Consider the following 22,990-nt stretch of genomic DNA (forward strand, 5'->3'; position numbering starts at 1 on the left):
ATAGCTTCCAGAATCGACATCTTCAGCTGATAAGTACGCCGCTGCAGAGGTTGAGGGCTCTGGAGATTTAGAAGGGGTCGGCCACTCAACCTTACAAAAGAACATATTAATGGATGATTGTATGGTGGCTTTTTTTTCTTTTCATTGTAGATTTTTTTGTAGCAAGCAAGCATATCATTTACCCCTCTGTTAACTTTTAAGAATCGTTTTCTGCCAGGATTCATCTTTGCAAACCTCGCCATTGCTGATGCAATTTCACGAAGTGCCATTGCCATCTCTCTGGTGATGAAGCGTCTCGGCTCCTCATTTGGTTCATTTTGAGCTTCGTTAGCAGTTTCTTCTTTCACTATCGCTGCCTGCAAGTCAATAAGTTCTTCATTAGATAATTCCTTTTCTTCTTCCTCTATTAACTCCTTTGGCATCAACCTCCAAATGAAGTAGCTCTGCAACCTTTAAAATCTTATCTGTAACCTCTTCATATGATGTCTTTTTCAAATCCTTCAAAGCCTTTTACGTGCCGTGGGCATATGTTCTTCCATGCACCCTTTAAACAACTTTTAGTAATTTCCACCCAAGGCCTTATTAATGTTTAAGATTGCGTGGTAAATATTGTAAGATTTCGAAGTCTCTTAACATAAAATTTTTCTCATCATCTACTGCAGATATTGCCTGAGCAAATGTTGTGCATAAATAGTACACTTTTAAATTCGAAATAACACCCTCATTTATAGGTTGGATGAGTGAAGTTGTGTTTGGCAGTAGAAATACGACTCTCACGTCCAAATTGAAATCATCAAGATGCGTAGGATGACCAGGAGCATTATCTAATAGAAGCAAAACCTTGAAAGGAATGTCGTTGTCTTTACAATATTTTTCAACCTCGGGAATGAAGCAGCATTTAAACCAATCCTCAAAGAGAGAGATATTGTTATTCATGCTCTCTGGTTCAATCAGAAATTCATGGATAGGGTGGCTTTATTGATGCCCTTAAATGCAAGAGGATTTCCAGAATGGTACACAAGCAGTAGTTTTAATCTGTAATCTCCCGCTGCATTAGCCCCAAGCAAGAGCGTGGCCCTATCTTTAGATGAAACCTGGCACTGTATTTTCCTCTTTGGCAATGTATGTTCGATCTGGAATTTTTTTCCAATACAGAGCAGTCTCGTCAACGTTTAAAATTTGCTGTGTTGAATAGCCACCTTCATCAATGATTTTTTCCAACACATCACAAAATTTCTCTGCAGCTGCAGAACCAGCACTGGTGACTTCATCCCATACTTTAATGTTGTGGAAACTAGTGCAATGGTTGAACCTATTAAACTACCTGTTGCTTGCCACGAACTTGGGTTGGGGTTCGCTGTACTTATCCTTAATATCTTTATAAATACTTGTTGCTTTTGGTAATTAGACTCAGGTCATTAGACTCAGGGGCATTTGCTTCTGAATCTGATTTTCCATCCATATTATTAATAGCTGTTCCATCTTTGATATAGCACCTGAATGCGATTTTGTGATTGCTGTTTATCTCTAGTGCATTGATCCTTTGATATATTCTTTTATACGTGCACTGTCCCATAAAGTAGTATTCACTGTTGAAGCAGCATGACCTAATTCCCTTGCAATAGTTGACAAACTTTGTCCTTCTTCGTACTTTTTAATCATTTTCATCTTCATTTCTAAATCAATTTTGCTTCGTTTCTTGGCACTACTACCACTTGCTTGCTTTCCCTTCATCATTGTAATACGTAAATAGGAATGAAGAGCAGTTCCTGAAAATTTGTTTTTTATATGATTGGATTTCAGTGAAGGGGAACACATTTCACAATAGTGTAAAAACCCACACAATTGCATTGCAGTTATCAGTATTATTGCAAATGCAATAAGATCGAGTTTACTACCAGTTTATAATTAGATGCACTAACAGAAAAGCCAATAAACCTGAAAGTGCAAATTGTTTTTGTTTTATGATCGTGACCTCCAGAAATGTGCTTTAGAAAAATATCACAAAGGCGTTCAAAATTGATTCTTATAACGAGAACATATGATAGCGATCAAAGTGTAGTGCAATTTCCATTATAAATATGACCTTTTAGAGAGTTAAATAGCTTAGTAATATAGCAAAATTTTCAACTTCCAAGGACTTGGAATGAAATAAAAAAAAAAAAAAAAACCATTGTGTGTTGTGTTATTGGGTTCACATTATGATATTTTCCATGATACCTCCATTTATTCCTACGGGATGCAAAATTTTTTCACCAGCTAGCAAAAACACGTAAAGTCGAATTTCTGTAACTAGGGGAGTTCCTGAATTGATATTAGTGCATAACGCACATGCTGCCTGTCTTCACGTTTATGCAAAATGTATAATAAAACAGTAAAAATAATAATCAGCAAATATCCACCTACAGCTTAGCAGTGGCAGCAAATTTTATAAGTAGAGGGAAATGCATTAGTTCAATACCTCAAAACAATCAAGTTAAATATCTTCAACAATAGCTCTTGATAGTAGCACTTGGTTATGGCTGCCATCTTTTTAACACTGTATGGAAAATGTCTTGATTCTAATCACATTAAAGATGTGAGGAAATTAAGGGTTTTGTTACATTATTAACATTACTAGGGCATATGATGCAAGAAAGCAAGCTTATATAGCATCAGCCAAAAAATAAAAAAAACCACCCTTCCCATTTCACCCATCCATTCACTGCAAATGTTTGTCTAGTTCTACCTTGAACTTATTTAAGTTGCTGACCTCCAGTACAACAGATGGAAGTTTGTTCCAACTATCAACCACCCACTGGCTAAAGGCAAATTTCTGCATATCTATTCTACAATTGACATTCCTCAATTTGAACTTATGCCCCCTCATGTGAATAATCTGAGTAAGAGGAATAATCCTATTGGCATTAATGTTGCTCAATCCGTTCAAGGCCTTATACAGCTCAATTAGATAACCTCACAGGTGCCTAGTCTCCAGAAGCTGCAATTTGCAGAACTTAAGCCTTTCTTGGTAACACCAACCCTTTGTTCCACTCACAATCTTGTTGCCCTTCTCAGTACTCGTTCCAGTAGCTGTACATCTTTCCTAAAATGAGGCCTCCAGACTTGTGTACAGTACTCAAGGCATGGCCTGACCACTGCCACAAGGGGACAATCACCTCCTTATCCCTGCTAGCAAAATTCCTGTATATTATTGACAAGACACCATGAGCTACTCTTGCAGCCTTTTTTGCACTACATAGAAAACTTCATATCTGACTGCACAATTACCCCAGGTTCTTTTCATTCTTCAGTACCGTGAGTGTAGTACCACCCAGTTGATAGGTTACTCTGTGGTTAGTGTTACCCATATGCAGTACTTTACATTTATCAATGTTAAACTTCAGTTGCCACCTCTCAGCTCATCTGCTCAACTTTTCCAGATTCTGTTGCAGTAGCGTACTATCATTACTGATATGTACGCTTTGATAGTACGTACTATCAAAGCGTACTGTCATTAACAACCCTGCCAACCTTCATATCGTCTGCAAACTTGGACATTAAGCCTGATATACCTTCATCAATATCATTGATAAATACCAAAAACAACAATAGGCCCAACATCGAACTAATAACATTAGTCCATGAAAAGCAATGTCCATTGATAACTACTCTCTGTCTTCTCCTACTCAACCATCCTATTATCCATTGTAACAACTTGCCCTTAATGCTATACTGCTTCAATTTGTATCCAAGTATATGATATCAAAATTATTCTTTGCATCCAATTCCTTTGTGACCACATCACAGTATCCAATCAAAATTTTCAGACAAGACTTCCCCCTTAACAAACCCATGTTGTGTCTGAACTATAACTGCAGGCTTGTGTAGATGATTCTACATCACTTCCTTAACCACTGACTCCATTATTTTCCCTGAAACAGAAGTTAGACTAACAGGTCTGTAATTAACCGTGTCACCCTTTGATCCCCCTTTGTGAATTGGGGACACATTTGCACATCTCCAGTCCAGGGGGGATCTCTCCCGAGTCCAAGGAAGATTTTAATAATTATGGCTAAGGGTTTGCTTACTTCCTTTGCTGCTTCCTTTAATATAACTGGATGGATCCCATCCACCCCAGGTGCTTTCCTTATGTTTAACTTCAACAATTTCCCCCTCCACTTTGCTCTCAGTAATTGCAAAATCACTTAGCTCCCTGTTAGAGTATGATAAACATCTGGCCCTCTCCTCCTTGAATAACTCCTCATGTGTGTGAATGTAGATGCAAAATACTCATTTAGTTTGGCAGCTATCTGAGAATGATCATCTACAGTCAAACCACTGATATATTAAGTGGACCAATCTGATTCATCCCCTTCCTTTTAGAGTTTACATATGGTTGAATTATAGTTGGAATCTGTCATAGGTAGCAGTAGCTCCCCAAAACTTCTAATTTTTCTTACAATAAAACTGGCTAAAGAAATGCTATTACAGACAAAAAGGAGAGAATTTACATTTCTTAATGGCTTAGCACAGTTGTTATAATCACCATTCTACAACAATAGAAAAGAACTGGATTCAAATTCTATCACCAGTGCAGGGAACTCCTATGAATTTTTTTCACAACATGGCTGAGTTCGGTTTCAGACTTTTTTTTTTATCTCACAGAAGAAAAAAATTCTCATCTTTCGTCAGCTAACAGTTAAACCAACCACTTGATACATGCAATTTATGATCACAACCTAATGAAAACCCACACCATCTTTTTTAGGAAATTAGAACTGCATACTCTCTCGAGAAACGGTGCCTTAACGTGGCGAGAGAGTTTGCGTACATTAAAGAAACTGAAAGCTATACCGTCGGGAGCTATATGCTCCCAGAAGGGCCTCCCATGGCGGAAAGGTTTCAGTGGAGACGTCAGACGAAACCCGTTTCAAAAGGTCCACACACGACCTTTTCAACTAAATTGTGATCCAAGAAAGCAACGGGAAACTACTTGGATTATCCTTCCCTTGAAAACTTCAATGATAGCAAGCAAAATAAACCACGGCCCTGAGTCTCGGCGTCCCTTGAATGGGACAGGGGTGCTAAGAATCTCCGAGCTTGCGTCGAAGAATTTTCTGAAACTAGCTACATGGAACGTTAGAAGCCTACTACAACCAGGAAAACTAGCCAATGCTTTACAAGAAATGGAACGCATTAACATCAACATACTTGGGCTAAGTGAAACCAAATGGCCTGGAACAAAGAAGTTTATATCAAACGACCACCACGTCTTCTGTTCCGGAGGAGAAGAGAACACCAAGCAGACGTACGGCGTCGCTTTCGTTGTCCACAAACAACTGGCCAACAAAGTCACCAGTTTCATCCCAATATCGGAACGAATCGCACTACTACAGCTAGCAGGCAACAAGATCAACCTGAATGTGCTCCAGGTCTACGCACCAACAGCGGACAAAGACGATCAAGAAATTGAATTGTTCTACGACAAGCTAAGCAACACTTTAAAGTCGCTGAAGAAGCACGACATGACGGTCATCCTCGGTGACTTTAATGCCAAAATCGGTCAAGGAAAGCTACAAAACATAGTCGGAGAACATGGCTTGGGGACACGGAATGAACGAGGCGACAGACTCGTCCAGTTCTGCCAAGAAGAAAAATTTAGCATTGCCAACACTTGGTTCAAACTACCACCTCGACGACTATACACCTGGACCTCACCACAAGACTCTGACAATATCGTCAGGAACCAAATTGATCACATCTTAATCAACATCAGATATAAGTCAATTGTCCTCAAGGCAAAAACTTACCCCGGAGCTGACATATCATCAGACCATAACCCAGTAATAGCAACACTACGTCTCAAATTACGAGCAGTCAAACGCACAAGCACAACAAAAAGAATCGACCTGGAGAAACTGAAGAACAATGGCAACAGGCGACAAGTACAGCTTCATCTCAACACTACAATCCGATCGATCGAAGCAGTAACAACAGACATGCAAGCATTCGGGCGTTCACTCAAACAATGCATCAATGAAACAGCAGAAACCCTGCTAGGACATCAGGCGTCGAAAAAGAAACAACGGTGGATGACCCAGCACATACTAGACCTAATGGATGAACGGAGAATATTCAAAAGCAACAACAACCGGGAAAAATACAAAGAAATACAACAAAAGATCAAACAGGAAATCCAGAAGGCGAAGGAAAAATGGATGGAAGATCAGTGTGCAGAAATCGAAGACCTAATCAAGAAAAATGACAACTATAACCTGCACAAGAAGCTTAAAGAAGCTGGAAACATCTACAAACCGGCTCCTATCCCAAGTTTATATACGGACAACAATCAACCTATACTAAGCAAACAAGCCAAACTCGACACCTGGAAGAGCTATATATACAATCTGTTCGGCACCAACAGAAAGCCGGCAGAAACGCAACAACAAACACAGGAAGACAATCTCCACATATTAACATCTGAAGTGGAACATGCCATCCAAATAACAAAGCCAGACAAGACCTGTGGACCTGATCAGATTCATGTGGAACTGCTGAAACAACTAGACTACAGCAACATCCAACAACTAATGAAATGGTTCAAACAAATCTACAACAACAACGACATTCCATCCGAATGGCTCCAATCCATCTTTGTGGCCCTACCAAAAAAGGCTACCAGCCGGAAATGCGAAGGCTTCAGGCTGATCAGTCTAATGAGCCAGGTGCTAAAAGTCTTCCTCAAGGTGATTCAGCAATGGATAAGATGTAAGTGCAAAAGTGCACTAGGAAACACACAGTTCGGATTCTGCAGGGGACTAGGCACCAGAGAAGCAATTTTCTGTTTACAAATATTGCTACAAAGGTGCTATGAACATCAAAAAGACGTGTATATATGTTTTATTGACTACGAGAAAGCCTTCGATTCAGTAGACCACGACCGCCTAATTGACCGACTGAGAAAACTTGGGCTTGAAAACAATGATATCAACTTTATTACAACTCTCTACTGGAATCAAACAGCCCGGCTTCGCTATGACAATGACCTGACAGACCCAATTCCAATAAAAAAAAGGCGTCCGGCAAGGCTGTCCATTATCTCCCATTCTTTTTAACATCTATTCGGAAATGATCTTCGACCAAACACTGGCTGACAAGAACATTGGCATAAAAGTTAACGGACACTACATCAATAACTTAAGATATGCCGATGACACAGCACTAATAACGGATTCAGAACAAGATTTACAGACCATCTTGAACAAAGTGGACATAGAAAGCCACGCATGGGGGCTACGAATCAACAAAAAGAAAACAAAGGTGATGAAGGTCAGCAGGACTGCAAGCAAAATCACGATCAAACTAAACAACGAAAAATTAGAGCAAATACACCGCTTCAAGTATCTTGGAGTACTCATTGATGACCAGCTGAACCATGAGGCCGAAATCAAAAGCAGAATTGAACAAGCCAGGCAGGCATTCACCAAATGGAGAACCCTCCTCACCGACAGAAGCTTGAACATCATGCTCAAATTACGCACATTGAAATGCTACATCTGGCCAATACTGCTCTACGGTGTAGAAACCTGGACTCTAACATCAGCCACTACAAAAAAGCTCCAGGCCTTCGAAATGTGGCTCTACCGAAGAATGCTGAAAATTCCGTGGACAGCCAAGATAACCAACGCACAGGTCCTGCAGGACATGCACACGGAACGGGACCTGCTCAAAACCATCATCAGCAGGAAATGCAAGTACCTAGGTCACATCGCTAGGAACCAACAAAAATATCACCTACTACCACTCATCCTGGAGGGAAAGATCGAAGGCAAGAAACGGCCAGGCAGACCGAAAATGGCATGGCTAGGTAACATCAACACCTGGCTTCACATGACAACAGCACAAATTCTACATGCAGCGCTAGACAGAGAACAATATCAAAACAAAGTCGCAAATGCCATTCAGCAGCATTAAAGAAGAAGAAGAAGAACTGCACAAAGTATACTGTATATATTTAAATAAAAAACACTCCTTTGAGATGACAAAATATTATTGAAACTGTGCATTTTATATTTTTTTTTTTTTTTTATGAAAACCCCAAACACGAAAGGTATCAAAACCTATAGTACTTAGTACCGTGCATGGGTTGAAGGTGAAGTATGGGGGGGGGGGGGTTGCCGGAAACTTTGCTCTAGAGACTAAACATGGGTTTCACCACTTCAAGCCTCCAATAAGCAAAGTGGTGGTATTTCACCGGTTGGTGAAGAACTGCAGGTTAAAAAATTCTGTTTATCCTAAAGTGGCTTTGCATAATCATCATGTCAGTCAAACACCAACTGGATAACTCATATCTACACATATTCAACTATAAGTCAAGTTTTAACACTGTGAATTGTGTGCACTGTATTTTATTGTTTCTATTTATAAATAGAAACTGAACTTGTATTTCATTATTCACATTACTATGTATTATATATGTTTTAAGTGTTTTAACCACTTTATCCTTCCAAAAATAGGACTTTCTATTTTTGAACAATTCATTATTACAATACTTTTAGAGATGATGATATTTCTCAGGTTCTTGAGAAATTAGGACATTTAAATTATTCTTCAGAATCTTGGGTGTTTATAAAATATTTTTTTAAATACATCAAAATTGCATCAAAAATAGTATATTTTATTAATTTTTTTTATATATTTGTCAACTACAATTCACCTACATTTGTCAACTATAAAAAGCAGAAAACATGTTTTGAGATAAAAAATATATAATAATAATAATAATCAAAAAGACCGACCAAACAAATGTAAGAAAAAACATGTGACAAGGCAATGGTCAGTGATATAAAACATGCAAAACATTATTACAATTCATGACATAGACATTGTTTTTAATAAAATTACTTTTAAAAACACAATCTGTTGAATTCTCTGATAATAACAAAAATAGAATCTAGTTCTATTTTTAACATGTAATGTATCTCAATCAACAATTTCCACTCAATTTTGTTTCTTTTGAAATATTAATTTCTTTTGATAATGAATAAAATAGTCATTGATTACTTGATTGGTTTTGAAATTTTCAATAACTGACTGTTCCAACTTCTTTTGAAAGCTAGCTTCTGAGTATGTCTTCATTTTCTTGGTTATAATTATAAATTTCATAAGTGATCTCATTTTTCATTAAATTTTCATAACAAAAATCCTTCTATCATCAGTTTATTGGAGCAGTGTGGCATTAAAGGCAAGTTACTGCTATAGATAAAGGAATGGTTAAGTAAGAGAAGACAGAGTGGTTATTAATGGACAGTACTTGTCACACACTAAAGATATTAGTGGAGTACCCCAGGGTTCAGTGCTGGGCCCTTTCTTGTTTTCTCAATTTATTAATGATACTGATATATCAGGTTTAATGTCTAAGTTTTCAGATGATACAAAGGTTGGCAGGGCAGTTAATAACAGTAATCAAGGTATGCCACTGCAATAAAATCTAGAAAAATTAGGGGTGGACAGGCTGAGAAATGATCATTGAAGTTTAACATTAACAGATGCAAAGTACTGCATATGGGTAGCAGTAACCCCAGAGTAATGTACCAGCTGTGTACTACACTCAGGTTAGTGGAGAATGAAAAAGACCTGGGGGTAATTGTGCAGTTAGATATGAAATTTTCAGAGCAGTGCAGAAGGCTGCCAGAGAAGCTCATGGGTCTTGTCAATGATATACAGGAACTTTGCTAGCATGGATAAGGTCATTATCCCACTGTACAAGGCAATGGCCAGTCCACATCCTGAGTTCTCGAGTACTGCGTACAGGTCTGAAGTGCTCGTTTTAGGAATGATGTAGATTTGCTGGAACGGGTTCAGAGAAAGACTATGAGATTCATGAAGGGAATAAAAGGGTGGTTATACCAAGAAAGGTTCTATTTCTACAAATGGAAAATCAGAGCACCTGCACGGTGATCTGACTGAGGTGTGTAAGGCTTGGAATGGATTGAGCAAGCTCTATGTTGATGGCATTCTTCCTCTTGCTCAGACTGCAAAAAGGATGGGGCATAAATTCAAACTGAGGAAGGATGGTTGCAGGATAGCTGTGCAGAGGTTTGTCTTCAGCCAGTGGATGGTTGATTATTGGGACGAACTTCCATTTATTGCTTGAATAAATTCAAGGAAGAACAAGACAAATTATTGGAGGGGATGGGTGGACAGGTAATGTAGGAAGTTTTTTTTTTTTTTCTTCTCTGATGCTTTATATAGCTTGCTTTCTTGCAGCATATGCCACTACTATATACTAATTCAAATAATGATATTTACACTTTTAAAGTGACAGACTAACTTCTGTGTTTCTACGTTTCATTTCATCAATTTTTTCCAATTTTTTTAAAAAAATTTGTTGTATTTGTATATTAATTACATCTGTGGGTTGTTCTGGTAAAATAAAACCTTTATCTCTTAGACCTTCTTGAATAAAATTACAATTGCCAATTTTTTGTGTTGCAATACCATATTTTGCAGCCAAATTGGAAAAAATTCCTTCAAGAGTTGTATTCTTTTTAGATATTTGTTGATTTTTGATTCCATTTTAAATCTTTTGGTGGTTACTGTAGACAAATGTGTCATGTACTCTCTCCCTCATTTCATGCACTCTTCGCAATATGGATTCAAGCCAGTAGATGATACTCTGCACGAAAATGATTTCTCACAAATACAAAAATTGCTGAGTCCTTATCATTAATACTTCGTTTAAGTTGCTGCCAACAATTATAAACATTTTTTTTGCTTGTTTTCATGCCTTAAAATATTACAAATAATCAAAAATTAAGAAATTTAATTAAATTAACCAAATTATTTATGATTTATTTACAAATCATAGCATTTTATATGTGTATTGTAGCACTCTATACATTTACATTTCTACTTTACACTTTTTGCAAAAAAACAAAATACTAAAGTAGCTGTTGCTGATCAAGAGAAGTGAGGCACATGTGAAAATTAATGATAAGGCACAATTGGGTGTAACAATTTCAACCATACTATCTCAACAGTAATTAATGTATACCACTATAATTTGAAAAATCAGATTTTTTTGGTATTAAAACTGTTATTTTTCTTTTAATAAAATTTCTCAATAAATTTTAAAAAACTTCCCAAGAAATAAGAATATATAAATAGGACAAATTTTTTGATAAAATCGTGATGAGAAATTCTCCAGCACGAGCTTTAAGCACCAGGTGTTATGAAAATAACATCTTAGAACACACAAATTATATAAACTAAAAAAAAAAAGAGTGAAATAAATAATGGTTTCTGGTTAAGTATGAATTTAGCTCTGATAAAAATATTGGGTTTTTCTGATTTATGCTTCTGGTTCAGTTCTAGTTCAGTGCACTAGTTTTCAACAATATAAATCTTCTATTTCTGTAAAATAAATCTTGGCACCTGAATTAACAGGCAGTTTGGTTCCAACTATTATAATCCAGTGTTTTCACAAATCATAATTGTTGACTGCCAATTGTCTCTTGCAATACTTTTACTTTATGAATATCTCAAGAAGTTGGAATGCTTCTAAAATTAAGAACCACAGCAGCACTTTTTATATGTCTCCCTTCCCTTAAACTGTTCCTTGTTGGGCTTCAATACATGTGTTTCTGCCAATTTGTGTATCACTTTCCCAAGAAAACGCAATCATGAATGATTGCTTTTTCTTGGGAAAGTGATATGAAAGAGCACACAATGCAGATCAATCCTTCAAAAATAGTCTTTAGTGCTGTATCATCAGACACAGTAAAATTATTACATCTCTGTTCCTAGTATTTCTGTTTGACTAAGAGATCCAAACATTCTTGAGATTAATTATGTAGTTTCTTTAGAAGTTATTAAAAATTTTACTAACCATTTTATCCAAATCTGACGTCTTGATATGCTTAATTCTCAACTCTCTTCATTTTATCCACCTAATATGAGAGGCAATCCAGTTTTAATGAGATTAATTAATAACTTTAAAAAATTCCAGTATAAGAAACATAAAACTAAACCAATAACTAATAATAAACCAATATAACTAACCAGTTTTTAACCAACAGTTTACAGTTTTGAACACATAACTACATAAAAATCAAATATTTAAAATGTAACTGAGCACATTAGTAAGACTGAAGCAGTATATGAAATATGATAAACAGTATAAATTAACAATAAAAACTAAGGTTGGCAGTGAATATGAAATGAGTTTTAGACTTTCATAATTTTAATTATTTTTTCCACAAAGATCAAGCATTTAAGGCTGCAAAACTGTTACTGTTTCATTTTCTCCAAGATCGGAAGGATCATGTCAAATGTTGGTCGCTTTCCAGGATCTTCATTCATGCAGATACGAACAAAACGAGCCATATGCTGTGAAATTCCAGGAGGAATTGTAATACGCAGACCTTCCAGTGCAATCTGAAAAATAAATTAAGAAAAGGCTTCAAAACCTATAACATATTCTTGCTCAGATAAATTCAGTGTTTCTCAATGGAATATATGGTAAAGTCCCCTGTATCCGAGTCTTCGCAGTTACAAGGTTGCAAATAACACAAAAAATATGAAAACATAAAAAATATAAAAGTATCTATGTACTTTGTTTCAACTTATGTTGAAGCACCCCACTACATGCTTAACTATTTCTGTCCCGGTCTTCCTGCGAGTGTCCTGTTGACTCAATTCCCTCTACCTAGAATCAGTTTCTCGCTTACTGCTGCTTGTAGTAGATGCGTCTGGTATTTTCAATAAATTTTATGTTAAGTGAATTCTTAGCTTTAGTCATTCAAAGCGAAGTGCTGATGATAAAACATCACAAAAAAAAAAAAAAAAAAAAAAGCAAAAGTTATGGTTTAGATGTTAAATTAGAAGTTATACGTCGTAAAACAAGGAAAGAACAAGTAATCAATATTGCACATTCCCTTGAGATCCCAGAAACAACAATTCACACCATCCTAAATAATGAAGGAGATATTAAAAGCAGAGCAAAGAATATGATTCGGCATTCTGAGGTTAAATAGTGTAACTTCAATGAACTTTACTTAACCTTACATTGTTCAATGTATTATAATAAACAATATCTAATAAAATAATTGTCTCATTTTTCAGTTCCTTCAATCCATTTTTTACTATGTACAAGTACATAATATGCATTATGAAAATTTGGTCCCTGTTTTAAGTGGAATTTTCTGGAACCAACTATCCTCAGATAACAAAGACCCCTGTATTTACATTATATAAATTCATATTATATTAAATATAATTTCCTATATTTTCTTATCTACCAATGATAAGACAAAATCTGTAATAATATGAATTTGTTTAAAGTTCTTTGATGAAAAAGGTTAAGCAGAATATCAAATAGTTTATAGATTTACACAGTTATGCATATTTTACTTTAGCAGCAAAGCCTTAGAAATTCACAGTTACACTATCAAAATTTGTATATAAGATAAATATTTTTTAAAATCAGTTTTATACAGAAAACATTGCTTTGATGGGGCCTCCGTAGCCAGGTGGGAAGGAGCAGCAGTGCGTAGCACATGCTTCTTGATTAGACCGGGGTTCGAGCCCGTCACCATCAAATACGGAGGATGTGGAAAGGTCAGGGAATGACCACTGCATATCCCGGAGCAATATGGCCTTAGTTGCTAATGCTCCTAAAAAAAAAAAAAAAAAAAAACACAACTGTTTTGATTTCTATGAAGGAGGTTTTACAAAACAATTCTCGGTAAAATGGGAGGGGTGGGGGATTGGGCTCAAAATGGTTTAGAACCACTAACTGGAAGCAATAGATATTTTCAAATAAATTAGAACTTTTAAGGGAACAAAAGGTGAGAATATTCATCTAGAGATATTTATAATGTTAAAAATGGGCAATTTGAGGTTTTCAGTTCAAATTACACAGTGATGTTGTGAAAAAGGCATGAGGCATTTTATGAAAAAGGCAGTTTATGTGGGGCTCACAGGTTTAAAAATGTTCTATTTATATTCCAGCATAACCACATACATTGGAAGAATATATCATTAATCATTCTAACAAGAATACAATAATTAACTGTATTTAGCAGTCAAGGGTACTTGAACCATGGTCAACAAACCATGCAGCCCTTCAGAGTAACTTAGGTATGCTTCAGAGATGATTAGAAAAGTGGCGCCTATGTTCTCATGTTCCAAAATACAAGGTTTTACTTTTGGGAAATAACTTCAAAATAACATATACTTAGAAGGTGAATTAAAGACAGTATAGCTGGAGAGATTGGGGGGAGGGGATGTTGCAATTCAGGAAGACATGAAATTTTTAGGAGGGCTGACAGTGTGTCTTACATAGAGAAATAAAGCATGGTGAGACTGCAATTGGAATACTGTGCCCAAGTATTGAGCCTATACCTAAAAAAAAAAAAAAAAAGGCTTCTTAAAAGAATTTAAATACAAACAATAATGCATGGTAAGGTTGGCTAAAACTGCCCTATAAGGAAAGACTTTTAAAATGAGGCCTATGAAATTTGATTGAGGTCTATAAGACTCTGGGAGGGGGATAGTAAAAGTGATATATAAATAATACTAGAACTAGGGAATATAAATTCTAATTATGGGGGAAGAGGTTTAGACTGGTTTGTAGGAAGATTTTCCTTTAGTCTTCAAGTTGTTAATTACTAGAATAAGTAGTTGAGGCTCACAGCTTGGGGAACTTCAAAGGTTGGATAGATTAGTACCAATGAGAAGGGAAACACACAGATGGGTTTTTATTTTATTTTTGGCTGGTGCAGCAAAAGCCTAGGGCTTCCTTGCACCATATGGATTAATACCAATGCTAAATACTAATGAATACAAACCTTCATTCCAATTTCCATGGGTGACAAATCAGAAAATGGAACCTCCCTTGTTGCTAACTCCCAGAGCAGCACTGCATAACTCCACATATCAGCTGCTTTAGCATTTATATCATCTTGTTTCTTTTGCAGGGCTAGTATTGAATAACAGAGTAATGAGACTATATTCCTATGAATCAAAGTAGAATTAAAATTTTCACTGAAATACGAACTCTAATTTTGAAAAATAGATAAATATAAAATTTCCAGGGAACAAAACAGTTTTCTTAACAATGATCAGAATAAATTATAATTAAAAATGATAGTAGTCAAGAATTAATTTTATTATTCCAATATGGCACAAAACATTTTATATAAACAAAATGCATAATTATGAAACAGCATAAATATTTCCAAATCTTTTATAAATATAATAAATCAAACACATTAAATGCATTTTATATATTTTTATGATTTCTTCTTTCTTTCTCAGTTTTCATAAAACTGAGAAAGAAAGAAGAAAATAAATTTCTATTCTAAAGAAAAAAAAGGGGGAAAAAAATGTTTCTTGTTGCTAAATTAATACAGACCAATGCAATGTTCTTTTGCCACCTTTTTAAGTGTGTCACATCAACTACAAAAGGTGATCATTTAATTCATGGACTGGTACAATATTTTATCTTAATTGTAATCATCTGAATCTTCTGAAAATTTCTCTTTCTCAAAATACTCTCCCTAGAACTTTGCACATTTTTGCCACAATTGTACCCACGCATTCAATGCTTCTTGCAAGCCATTTTTTGAAAGACTGTGAAGTGCTTCTGTTGTTGTTGTTCTGTAAGCATCGTTGTTGCTTTTCAGAGCTTTCTTCATACATGGAAACAGGAAGAAATCATGAAACTAAGTTTGGTGAAAAAGGGAGATGTGGCAGAACCTTGGCACCTATGGCAGTGATCGCTGGCTGCACAATATAAGTCGTATAGGGCCTGGCATTGTCTTGATGGAGAAACCACTTCACACTGGAAAGTTCTTGACATTTCTCACGGATGGTGCACTAAAGTTTGACTCTAAGAACCTCAGAGGATGCTCCCTCATTTATAGTTGTTTCACAAGGCACAAAATGTGTAACAAGAATGCCTTTTATGTCAAAAAACACAAGAACTTGTTGTTGTTGTTATTTGATTTTATTAGGAGCATTAGCAACTAATGCCATATTGCTCTAGGGATATGCGGTGGTCGTTTCCTGACCTTTCTGCATCCTCCGTATTTGGTGGTCACGGGCTCGAACCCCGGTCTAATCAAGAAACGTGTGCTACGCACTGCTGCTCCTGCCCACGGAGGCATACACAAGAACTATTTGCTTGTCAGTCAAATGAGAAGCTCAAAATTTCTTAGGTCTTGGTGAATCAAAATGCTTTCACTCACTTGACTGTTGTTTTGTCTCTGGATCATTCATCACTATTCCATTTAAGAAGTTTTGACCATGTTTCAAAATGATCAACAATTTCTTTGCACAAGTCTACTCTTTGCTATTTTTGTTCTGGAGTCAAATTGTGTGGAGTCGAGCGAGCACAGATTCGCAACATTTTCAGGTGACCTTTCACAATATTGTGAGCACCCACATGAAATGGAAATTCTAACAGCTAAGTCACAAAGTGTAATTCGCATTCCTTCATCCAAGATTTCCCGATCTTTTGTGATTTGCTAGGGAGTTGTTGAGAAGTAAGGCTGACTGGGTCTTGGGTCATCTGCAAGGCTCACAGTCTTCACTGAATCATTTGTGCCATTTAAATATGGCCGTCCTACCAAGACACTCAATACCATATGCTTCATTCATCTCTTTAATTGTTTCCGATGCATTTAAGCCCCATCTGACACAATAACGAATTGTACATCACTGTTCAATCTCTATGTTCGACATGATACTTGCTTCAAAACAATCATCAGTGACAAGCGGCTAAAAAACTCTACATACAACACTAGCTCGACAAGTACTGGCATATGCACATAAAGTCAGCTCAGTAGAGATCAGGGAGAGTGCCTCTAGCTGCAGTTATGGAAAGTTCGTGCCGTAAACATAAAATCTTGTGCTAGTCAAGTATAAGAACATATATATATAATAAAAATTAATAATAGAAAACAATTACAGTGGGCATCTATTTATTGATTTTTTATTAATTAATTCTCTTAATTAATGATATAGAATAAAATTTATATGAGAAGAAAATCTATAAAGTAACAAAAATATGAGAAAGCATTTTAGCTATTTATTTTAAAATAAGAATACAATGTTTCATATTCACAATAAATGCAATTTTAAGTTAAACTTCAATGTATATGTGACAGGACATGATGCAGGTAAAAGAAATAATTATTTCAATGCAATAATGAATAGATAAACCAATGCAATAATGAATATATAAACCAATGCAATAATGAATATATAAACCAATTTGCAAAAAATGAAACAGATTTCTACATTTATATAAAAAGGTCAGAAAGTGCATATCAGTACATGGAAAACACCAGTAGAAATGAAAGGTAAGAACAGAAGGTCGAGGTCAGAAACAAACTATAGAAGAAATAAAGCCAAGTTAGGCAACCTTCTACTGGAATGACTATTCCAATGTAACCTTTTTCATCCTCAACAATGGCCAATTTCTTGTCATTAGGATTTCCAAAACTGGGGGACTTTTTTATGACCAGTTGTGTATAAAATGTCTACTAAGGTTGATGATACTGTCACTACTGTTTTGGTACTTGAAATGAAAAAGAATTAAAAAAAATAAAATGGTGGTCTAACTTATTTTTCTTATATCCATATTCTTTTAAGCTATAAAAGATTTCTTGCTACTAATGAATATTCACAAGGTGAGCAGAAATTTCGATCTTTTGTGAAGGAATTTGTATTTTTATGTACCACAATAAATATTATATTTTTATTTATTTATAAATTAAATGTGTTACATATAAACTTAGACTGGTGATCTAGGGGAAGCATAGAACCTTCTGACACTTCCACATCAACTCTGTAGTTTGGAAAAACTTGTATATCCCACATTTATACTCCATGAGAGTACAGTGGTTTCATGACTTGTCACTTGTCTGAAAAGGCCTGGGTTTGATTCCCATCTGCCACTGGAATTTCTAAAGTCCTCTTCAATCGAGGTTGTAGTTAGCAAAGCTCATAGTGGCGGGGGGAGGGAGGGAGAGAGAGAGAGAGAGAGAGAGAGAGAGAGAGAGAGAGAGAGAGAGAGAGAGAGAGAGAGAGAGAGAGAGAGAGAGAGAGAGAGAGAGAGCGAGAAGGCCACCCCATGAGTTATTCTGGTTTTTCAGTCTACAAAACATGTAAATTGGTCCAAGAACACATACACACATCTACAGATATAATAAACAGTGGTGCAATATGGTCTAAGTTGCTGATGCACCTAATACCCAACAAAAAAAAAAAAAAAAAAAACTATCAAACTCTGATGAAAACAGTATGTTATGTGAATTTTCTGGGTAAACAACAAAAGCAGTGTTACAAGCAAATCTGTATTATAAGTATTTATGTTATAGGAGCGTACTCTACATCCAATGTGCCAAACCCAAACTTCCAAAGTTTGGTAATGATTTGAAGGTTGCAAGGGACTTTAATAATCAACACCACAATATGCTGGTTCAAAAAGCATTTGAACCTGCTACAAATATCATCAGAAAATGGTAACTATAGATTAACATTTTTAAATGAAAGGTCTTGTATATTGGGAACAGAAACCCAGGAGTAACTTACAGACTTAGCATTAGCATTAACATTAGTAGAGACATTTGATGCAAGAAAGCAAGCTTATGCAGCATCAGCCAAAAAAAAAAAAAAAAAAAAAAAACCCACTACTTCACCCCTCTGTTCATTCAAAATACCTGTCCAGCTGGGCCTTAAACTTATTTAGGCTATCAACTTCCACGACAAGGGATGAAAGTCTGTTCCACCAACCAACCACCCGCTGGCTAAAGGCAATTTTCCGCACGTCTATCCTACATCTGTCTTTCCTCAATTTGAATTTATGCCCTCTCAGGTGATTATTCTAAGCGAGAGGAAGAATCCCATCAGCATTGAGCATGCTCAAACCATTCAAGGCTTTATACACCTCTATCAGATCACCTCGCTGGTGCCTAGTCTCCAGACACTGTAATTTGCAAAACTTAAGCCTTTCTTCGTAAGAGCACCCCTTTGTTCCATTCACTAATCTTGTTGCCCTTCTCTGTACTCGTTCCAGCAGCTCTACATCCTTCTTGAAATGAGGCCTCCAGACCTGTATACAGTACTCTAGGTGTGGCCTGACCATTGCCTTATACAAGGGAATAATCACCTCCTTATCCTTGCTAGAAAAATTCCTATATATCATTGACAATACACCATGAGCTACTCTTGCAGCCCGTCTGCACTGCTCAGAGAACTTCATATCTGCCTGCACAACCACCCCCAGGTCCCTTTCATACTCTACCACTGTCAGTGTAGTACCACAGAGTTGATAAGTTGCTCTGGGGTTGCTGTTTCCCATGTGTAGTACTTTTCATTTGTCAATGTTAAACTTCATTTGCCACCTCTCAGCCCATCTGCTCAACCTTTCCAGATCCTGTTGCAGCAGCATAGTGTCAGTAGTGTCCTTGACAACCCTACCTACCTTTGTATCATCTGCAAATTTGGACATTAAGCTTGATATACCATCATCAATATCATTTATGAATACAGAAAACAATAATGGACCCAACACTGAGCCCTGAGGGACTCCACTAATAACATTAGTCCACGACGAGCAGTGTCATTTGATTACCACTTTCTGTCTTCTCCCCCTCAGCCACACCTTTATCCACAGCAGCAATTTGCCTCCAATGTCACACTGCCCAATTTGTGTAGCAGTCTTCCATGTGCAACAGTATCAAAAGCCTTTCTAAGATCCAAGTATATAATATCAAAGTTATTCCCTGCATCCAGTTCCTTTGTGACTGCATCATAGTATCCAATAAAATTGGTCAGGCAAGACTTCCCCATAACAAAACCATGCTGTGTCCGAGCTATAAATGAAGTCTTGTCCAAATGATCCTGCAGTGCCTCTTTAACTAGTGCCTCCATTAATTTTCCTGAAACAGAAGTTAAACTCACAGGTCTATAATTACTTGTGTCAGCTTTTGATCCTCCTTTGTGAATTGGGGTCACATTTGCACATCTCCAGTCTGTGGGTACCTCCCCTGAGTCCAAGGAAGCTCTCATAATTATGGCTAAGGGTTTGCTTACTTCCTCTGCTGCCTCCTTTAATATAACTGGATAGATCCCATCCACCCCGGGTGCCTTTCTTGTGTTTATCTTCAACAATTTCTCCTCCACTTTACTCTTAGTTATTACAAGATTCTCTAGCTTACTGCTAGAGTTGAATACACCTCTGGCTTTCCCCTCGCTAAATAACTCCTCATGTGTGAATGTCGACGCAAAATATACATTTAGTTTGTTAGCTACCTGAGCAGGATCATCAACAGTTGACCCATCGATATCAAGTGGACCAATCTTCATGACCTTCCTTCTAGAGTTTACATAAGAACTCTTTGCTGTTTTTCTTTGCATCCCTTGCCAAAGATTTCTCGTAATCTGCCTTCGCCTGCCTAACCTCCTTTGTAACTTGGTTACAGATCAACTTGTATCTATCATAGGCTTCTGTGTCATGTGTTAATTTGTATGTATCCCATGCATGTTTCTTCTCTGCCATATGACTCATCAGTTCATCTGACATCCATTTAGGCCTAAACCTTGAATAATATTTCTTAGTTGGTATGTAAAGCCTAGTAGCTTCCAAGACAAGTTCTTTGAATGTTTTCCATTTTGCATTTGCTGTTGGTAACATCATCAGTTGGTCCCACTGTATAGAATTTAAATACTTTCTCAGTCCATCGTAGTCGCCTTTACGAAAGCAATAACCCTTCCCTTTACCCCTAATGGTAGTTACCTCTTTGAGTAAATCCCACTTCAGCACACTGTGATCACTGCCACCTAGTGGTTCATTTATCTGCAGATTCTTAATGCATGAAGAATCACTGCTGATAATCAAATCAAGAGTATTCCTCCCTCTAGTTGCCTCCCGAACATCCTGATGTAGAAAACAATCATCCAATAAATCCACAAAAGCCTTGCTAGCGTGTGAGTGACCAGCCCCCAAATTCCAGTCAATTCTGGGAAATTAAAATCTCCCATTATAAGACTCTCTGATTTACTGGCCCACTCTATTTCCCTGTACAGTTTCTTATTGTACTCAGAGTCATTAGGCCTATAGCACACTCCTACTCTCAATTTTGATCTCCCAATGCTTATGTCACACCAAACTGACTCGACACTGCACTGTCCAGCGATGTCGACTGGCTTCACCTCCTTGGATTTTATGTATTTCTTAACTAATAGCATAACCCCTCCTCCTTTCCTATCCAGTCTATCCTTTCTGTAGACGTTGTACTCCCCAAATTCCAGTTCTGCATTCCTTATATCTGTGTGACACCACGTCTCTGATATCCCAACAATATCTGCCTTTGATGTTTTGAGCAATACCTGAAATTCATCAAATTTATTTACTAAACTCCTAGCATTGGTGTACATGCAAGTATACATGCACCTATTTCTATTCTTATATACCCTAACACAACCCATGTGTTTACTTGTACCGCAATGACTCCCAGCAGACTTGTGGGAATTGGGTGAGGGTTGTTAAAGTCGGGTGTGTTCAAGGGGTGGTGATGTGCATTCATTAACCTCTCCTACCCAAATGTCAACCTTACCTTCTCGGGGCGAACTGACCCATTTTCACAGACGAGGCTCTGGCGACCATTCACAGTGGTATAACTGTCCAATCACATACAGAGGAAATGCTGTACTTAAAGCCTGTCTAGGGGCTATAAGGTGGCAGCCCCACCACTAGACTTACCCCGTGAAAGGCTAGTAACCTATCCGGGGGACATTCTAAATACTCGAAATAAGCTCAAAGGAAAAAATTGGACGGATCTCAAGGGTAACGGCCTAGGCAATGGATATAGTAGCAACTTGGAACATTAGGGGAATAAATCACAAATTAGATGAACTGACCATGGAACTAGAAAATAGAAATATTAACATAGCAGTCATTACCGAAACAAAAAAGAAGAACAAAGTATCCAAAGAAATAGGTAACTTCATAATGATATACTCTGACATACCAAGTGAAATGTGGCCATCATCGGGAGTTGCTGTTATAATAAAGAAAGAATGGAAAACAAAATATTAGACTACTCTTGGATATCACCCAGAATATTCAAATTAAGACTAAAAATTCTATCTTATATAATAACAATCATTGGCATCTACGCACCAGTAGAAGGCAACATTGATGAACCCACAGAATTTTATGACGAATTACAACAGATCATAGACCAAACTAACAAAAACTGAGTATCTCATACTAGCAGGAGATTTTAATGCAAGGGTTAGTGCTCAATCAGTAGACAAATGTATAGGATCAGAAGGTGAACCTGTGGTCAACAATAATGGAAGATGCCTGATAGACTTCTGCATTTTTAATAAACTTAAAATTACAAATACTTTTTTTCAGACACAAGAATATCCATAAATTCACATGGGAAGCAAGAAACACAAAGTCTATAATAGTTTATATTATCATTAATGAAAATTTAAATGACAAAATTAGAGACACGAGTATTCAGAGGCAGTGAAATTCACAGTGATCACTACCTAGTAGAAAGCACTTTCAAAATAAAAAGAAATTATGTTAATAAAAAGAAGACAATACCAACAAAAACTACTAAGAAATTAAAAATACATTTGTTGGAAGACGAAAGCACTAAATTCCTGTATGAAAGTCGATTGAAAGATAAACTCAAATCAGATGAAAGAGATAATGTTGAGGAAATCTGGCCAAACATGAAAAAATCAATTCTGGGAGCTGCTGAAGAAAGTCTTGGATATAAACCTATAAAAAATAAAAACTGGCTAAGAACTTGGAATGAAGAATTGAAACAAACAATCAATGAAAAAAAAAAGTCCTATAAACTAAAGACCTATATCTACACACAAAATATAAAAAGCTTCGAGCAGAAGTCAGAAAACTAACCAGAACAATCCAACGAGACGACTGGGATAAATTTGTTAAATCTTTAGAACGTGA

At 36.6% G+C, this 22,990-nt stretch overlaps 1 protein-coding gene across 1 annotated transcript in view; it reads right to left on the reverse strand.

Annotated features, from left to right (window-relative positions):
• Positions 1-12,197: 12,197 nt before the first annotated feature.
• The window catches only part of Ilk (integrin linked kinase), a 123,867-nt gene continuing 113,074 nt past the window's right edge, over positions 12,198-22,990 (reverse strand). The window contains exons 10-11 of the mRNA XM_090390376.1: positions 14,835-14,965; positions 12,198-12,420 (exon numbers count right to left, since the gene is read on the reverse strand). Of these exons, the coding sequence (XP_090246502.1) occupies positions 12,274-12,420; positions 14,835-14,965 (278 nt within the window). The 3' untranslated portion in view covers positions 12,198-12,273. The remainder of the gene's footprint in view (positions 12,421-14,834; positions 14,966-22,990) is intronic.

Source organism: Mastigoproctus giganteus, chromosome 2 (genome assembly GCF_048544385.1).
Source record: "Mastigoproctus giganteus isolate SK-2022 chromosome 2, ASM4854438v1, whole genome shotgun sequence".
NCBI lineage: Eukaryota > Metazoa > Arthropoda > Arachnida > Uropygi > Thelyphonidae > Mastigoproctus > Mastigoproctus giganteus.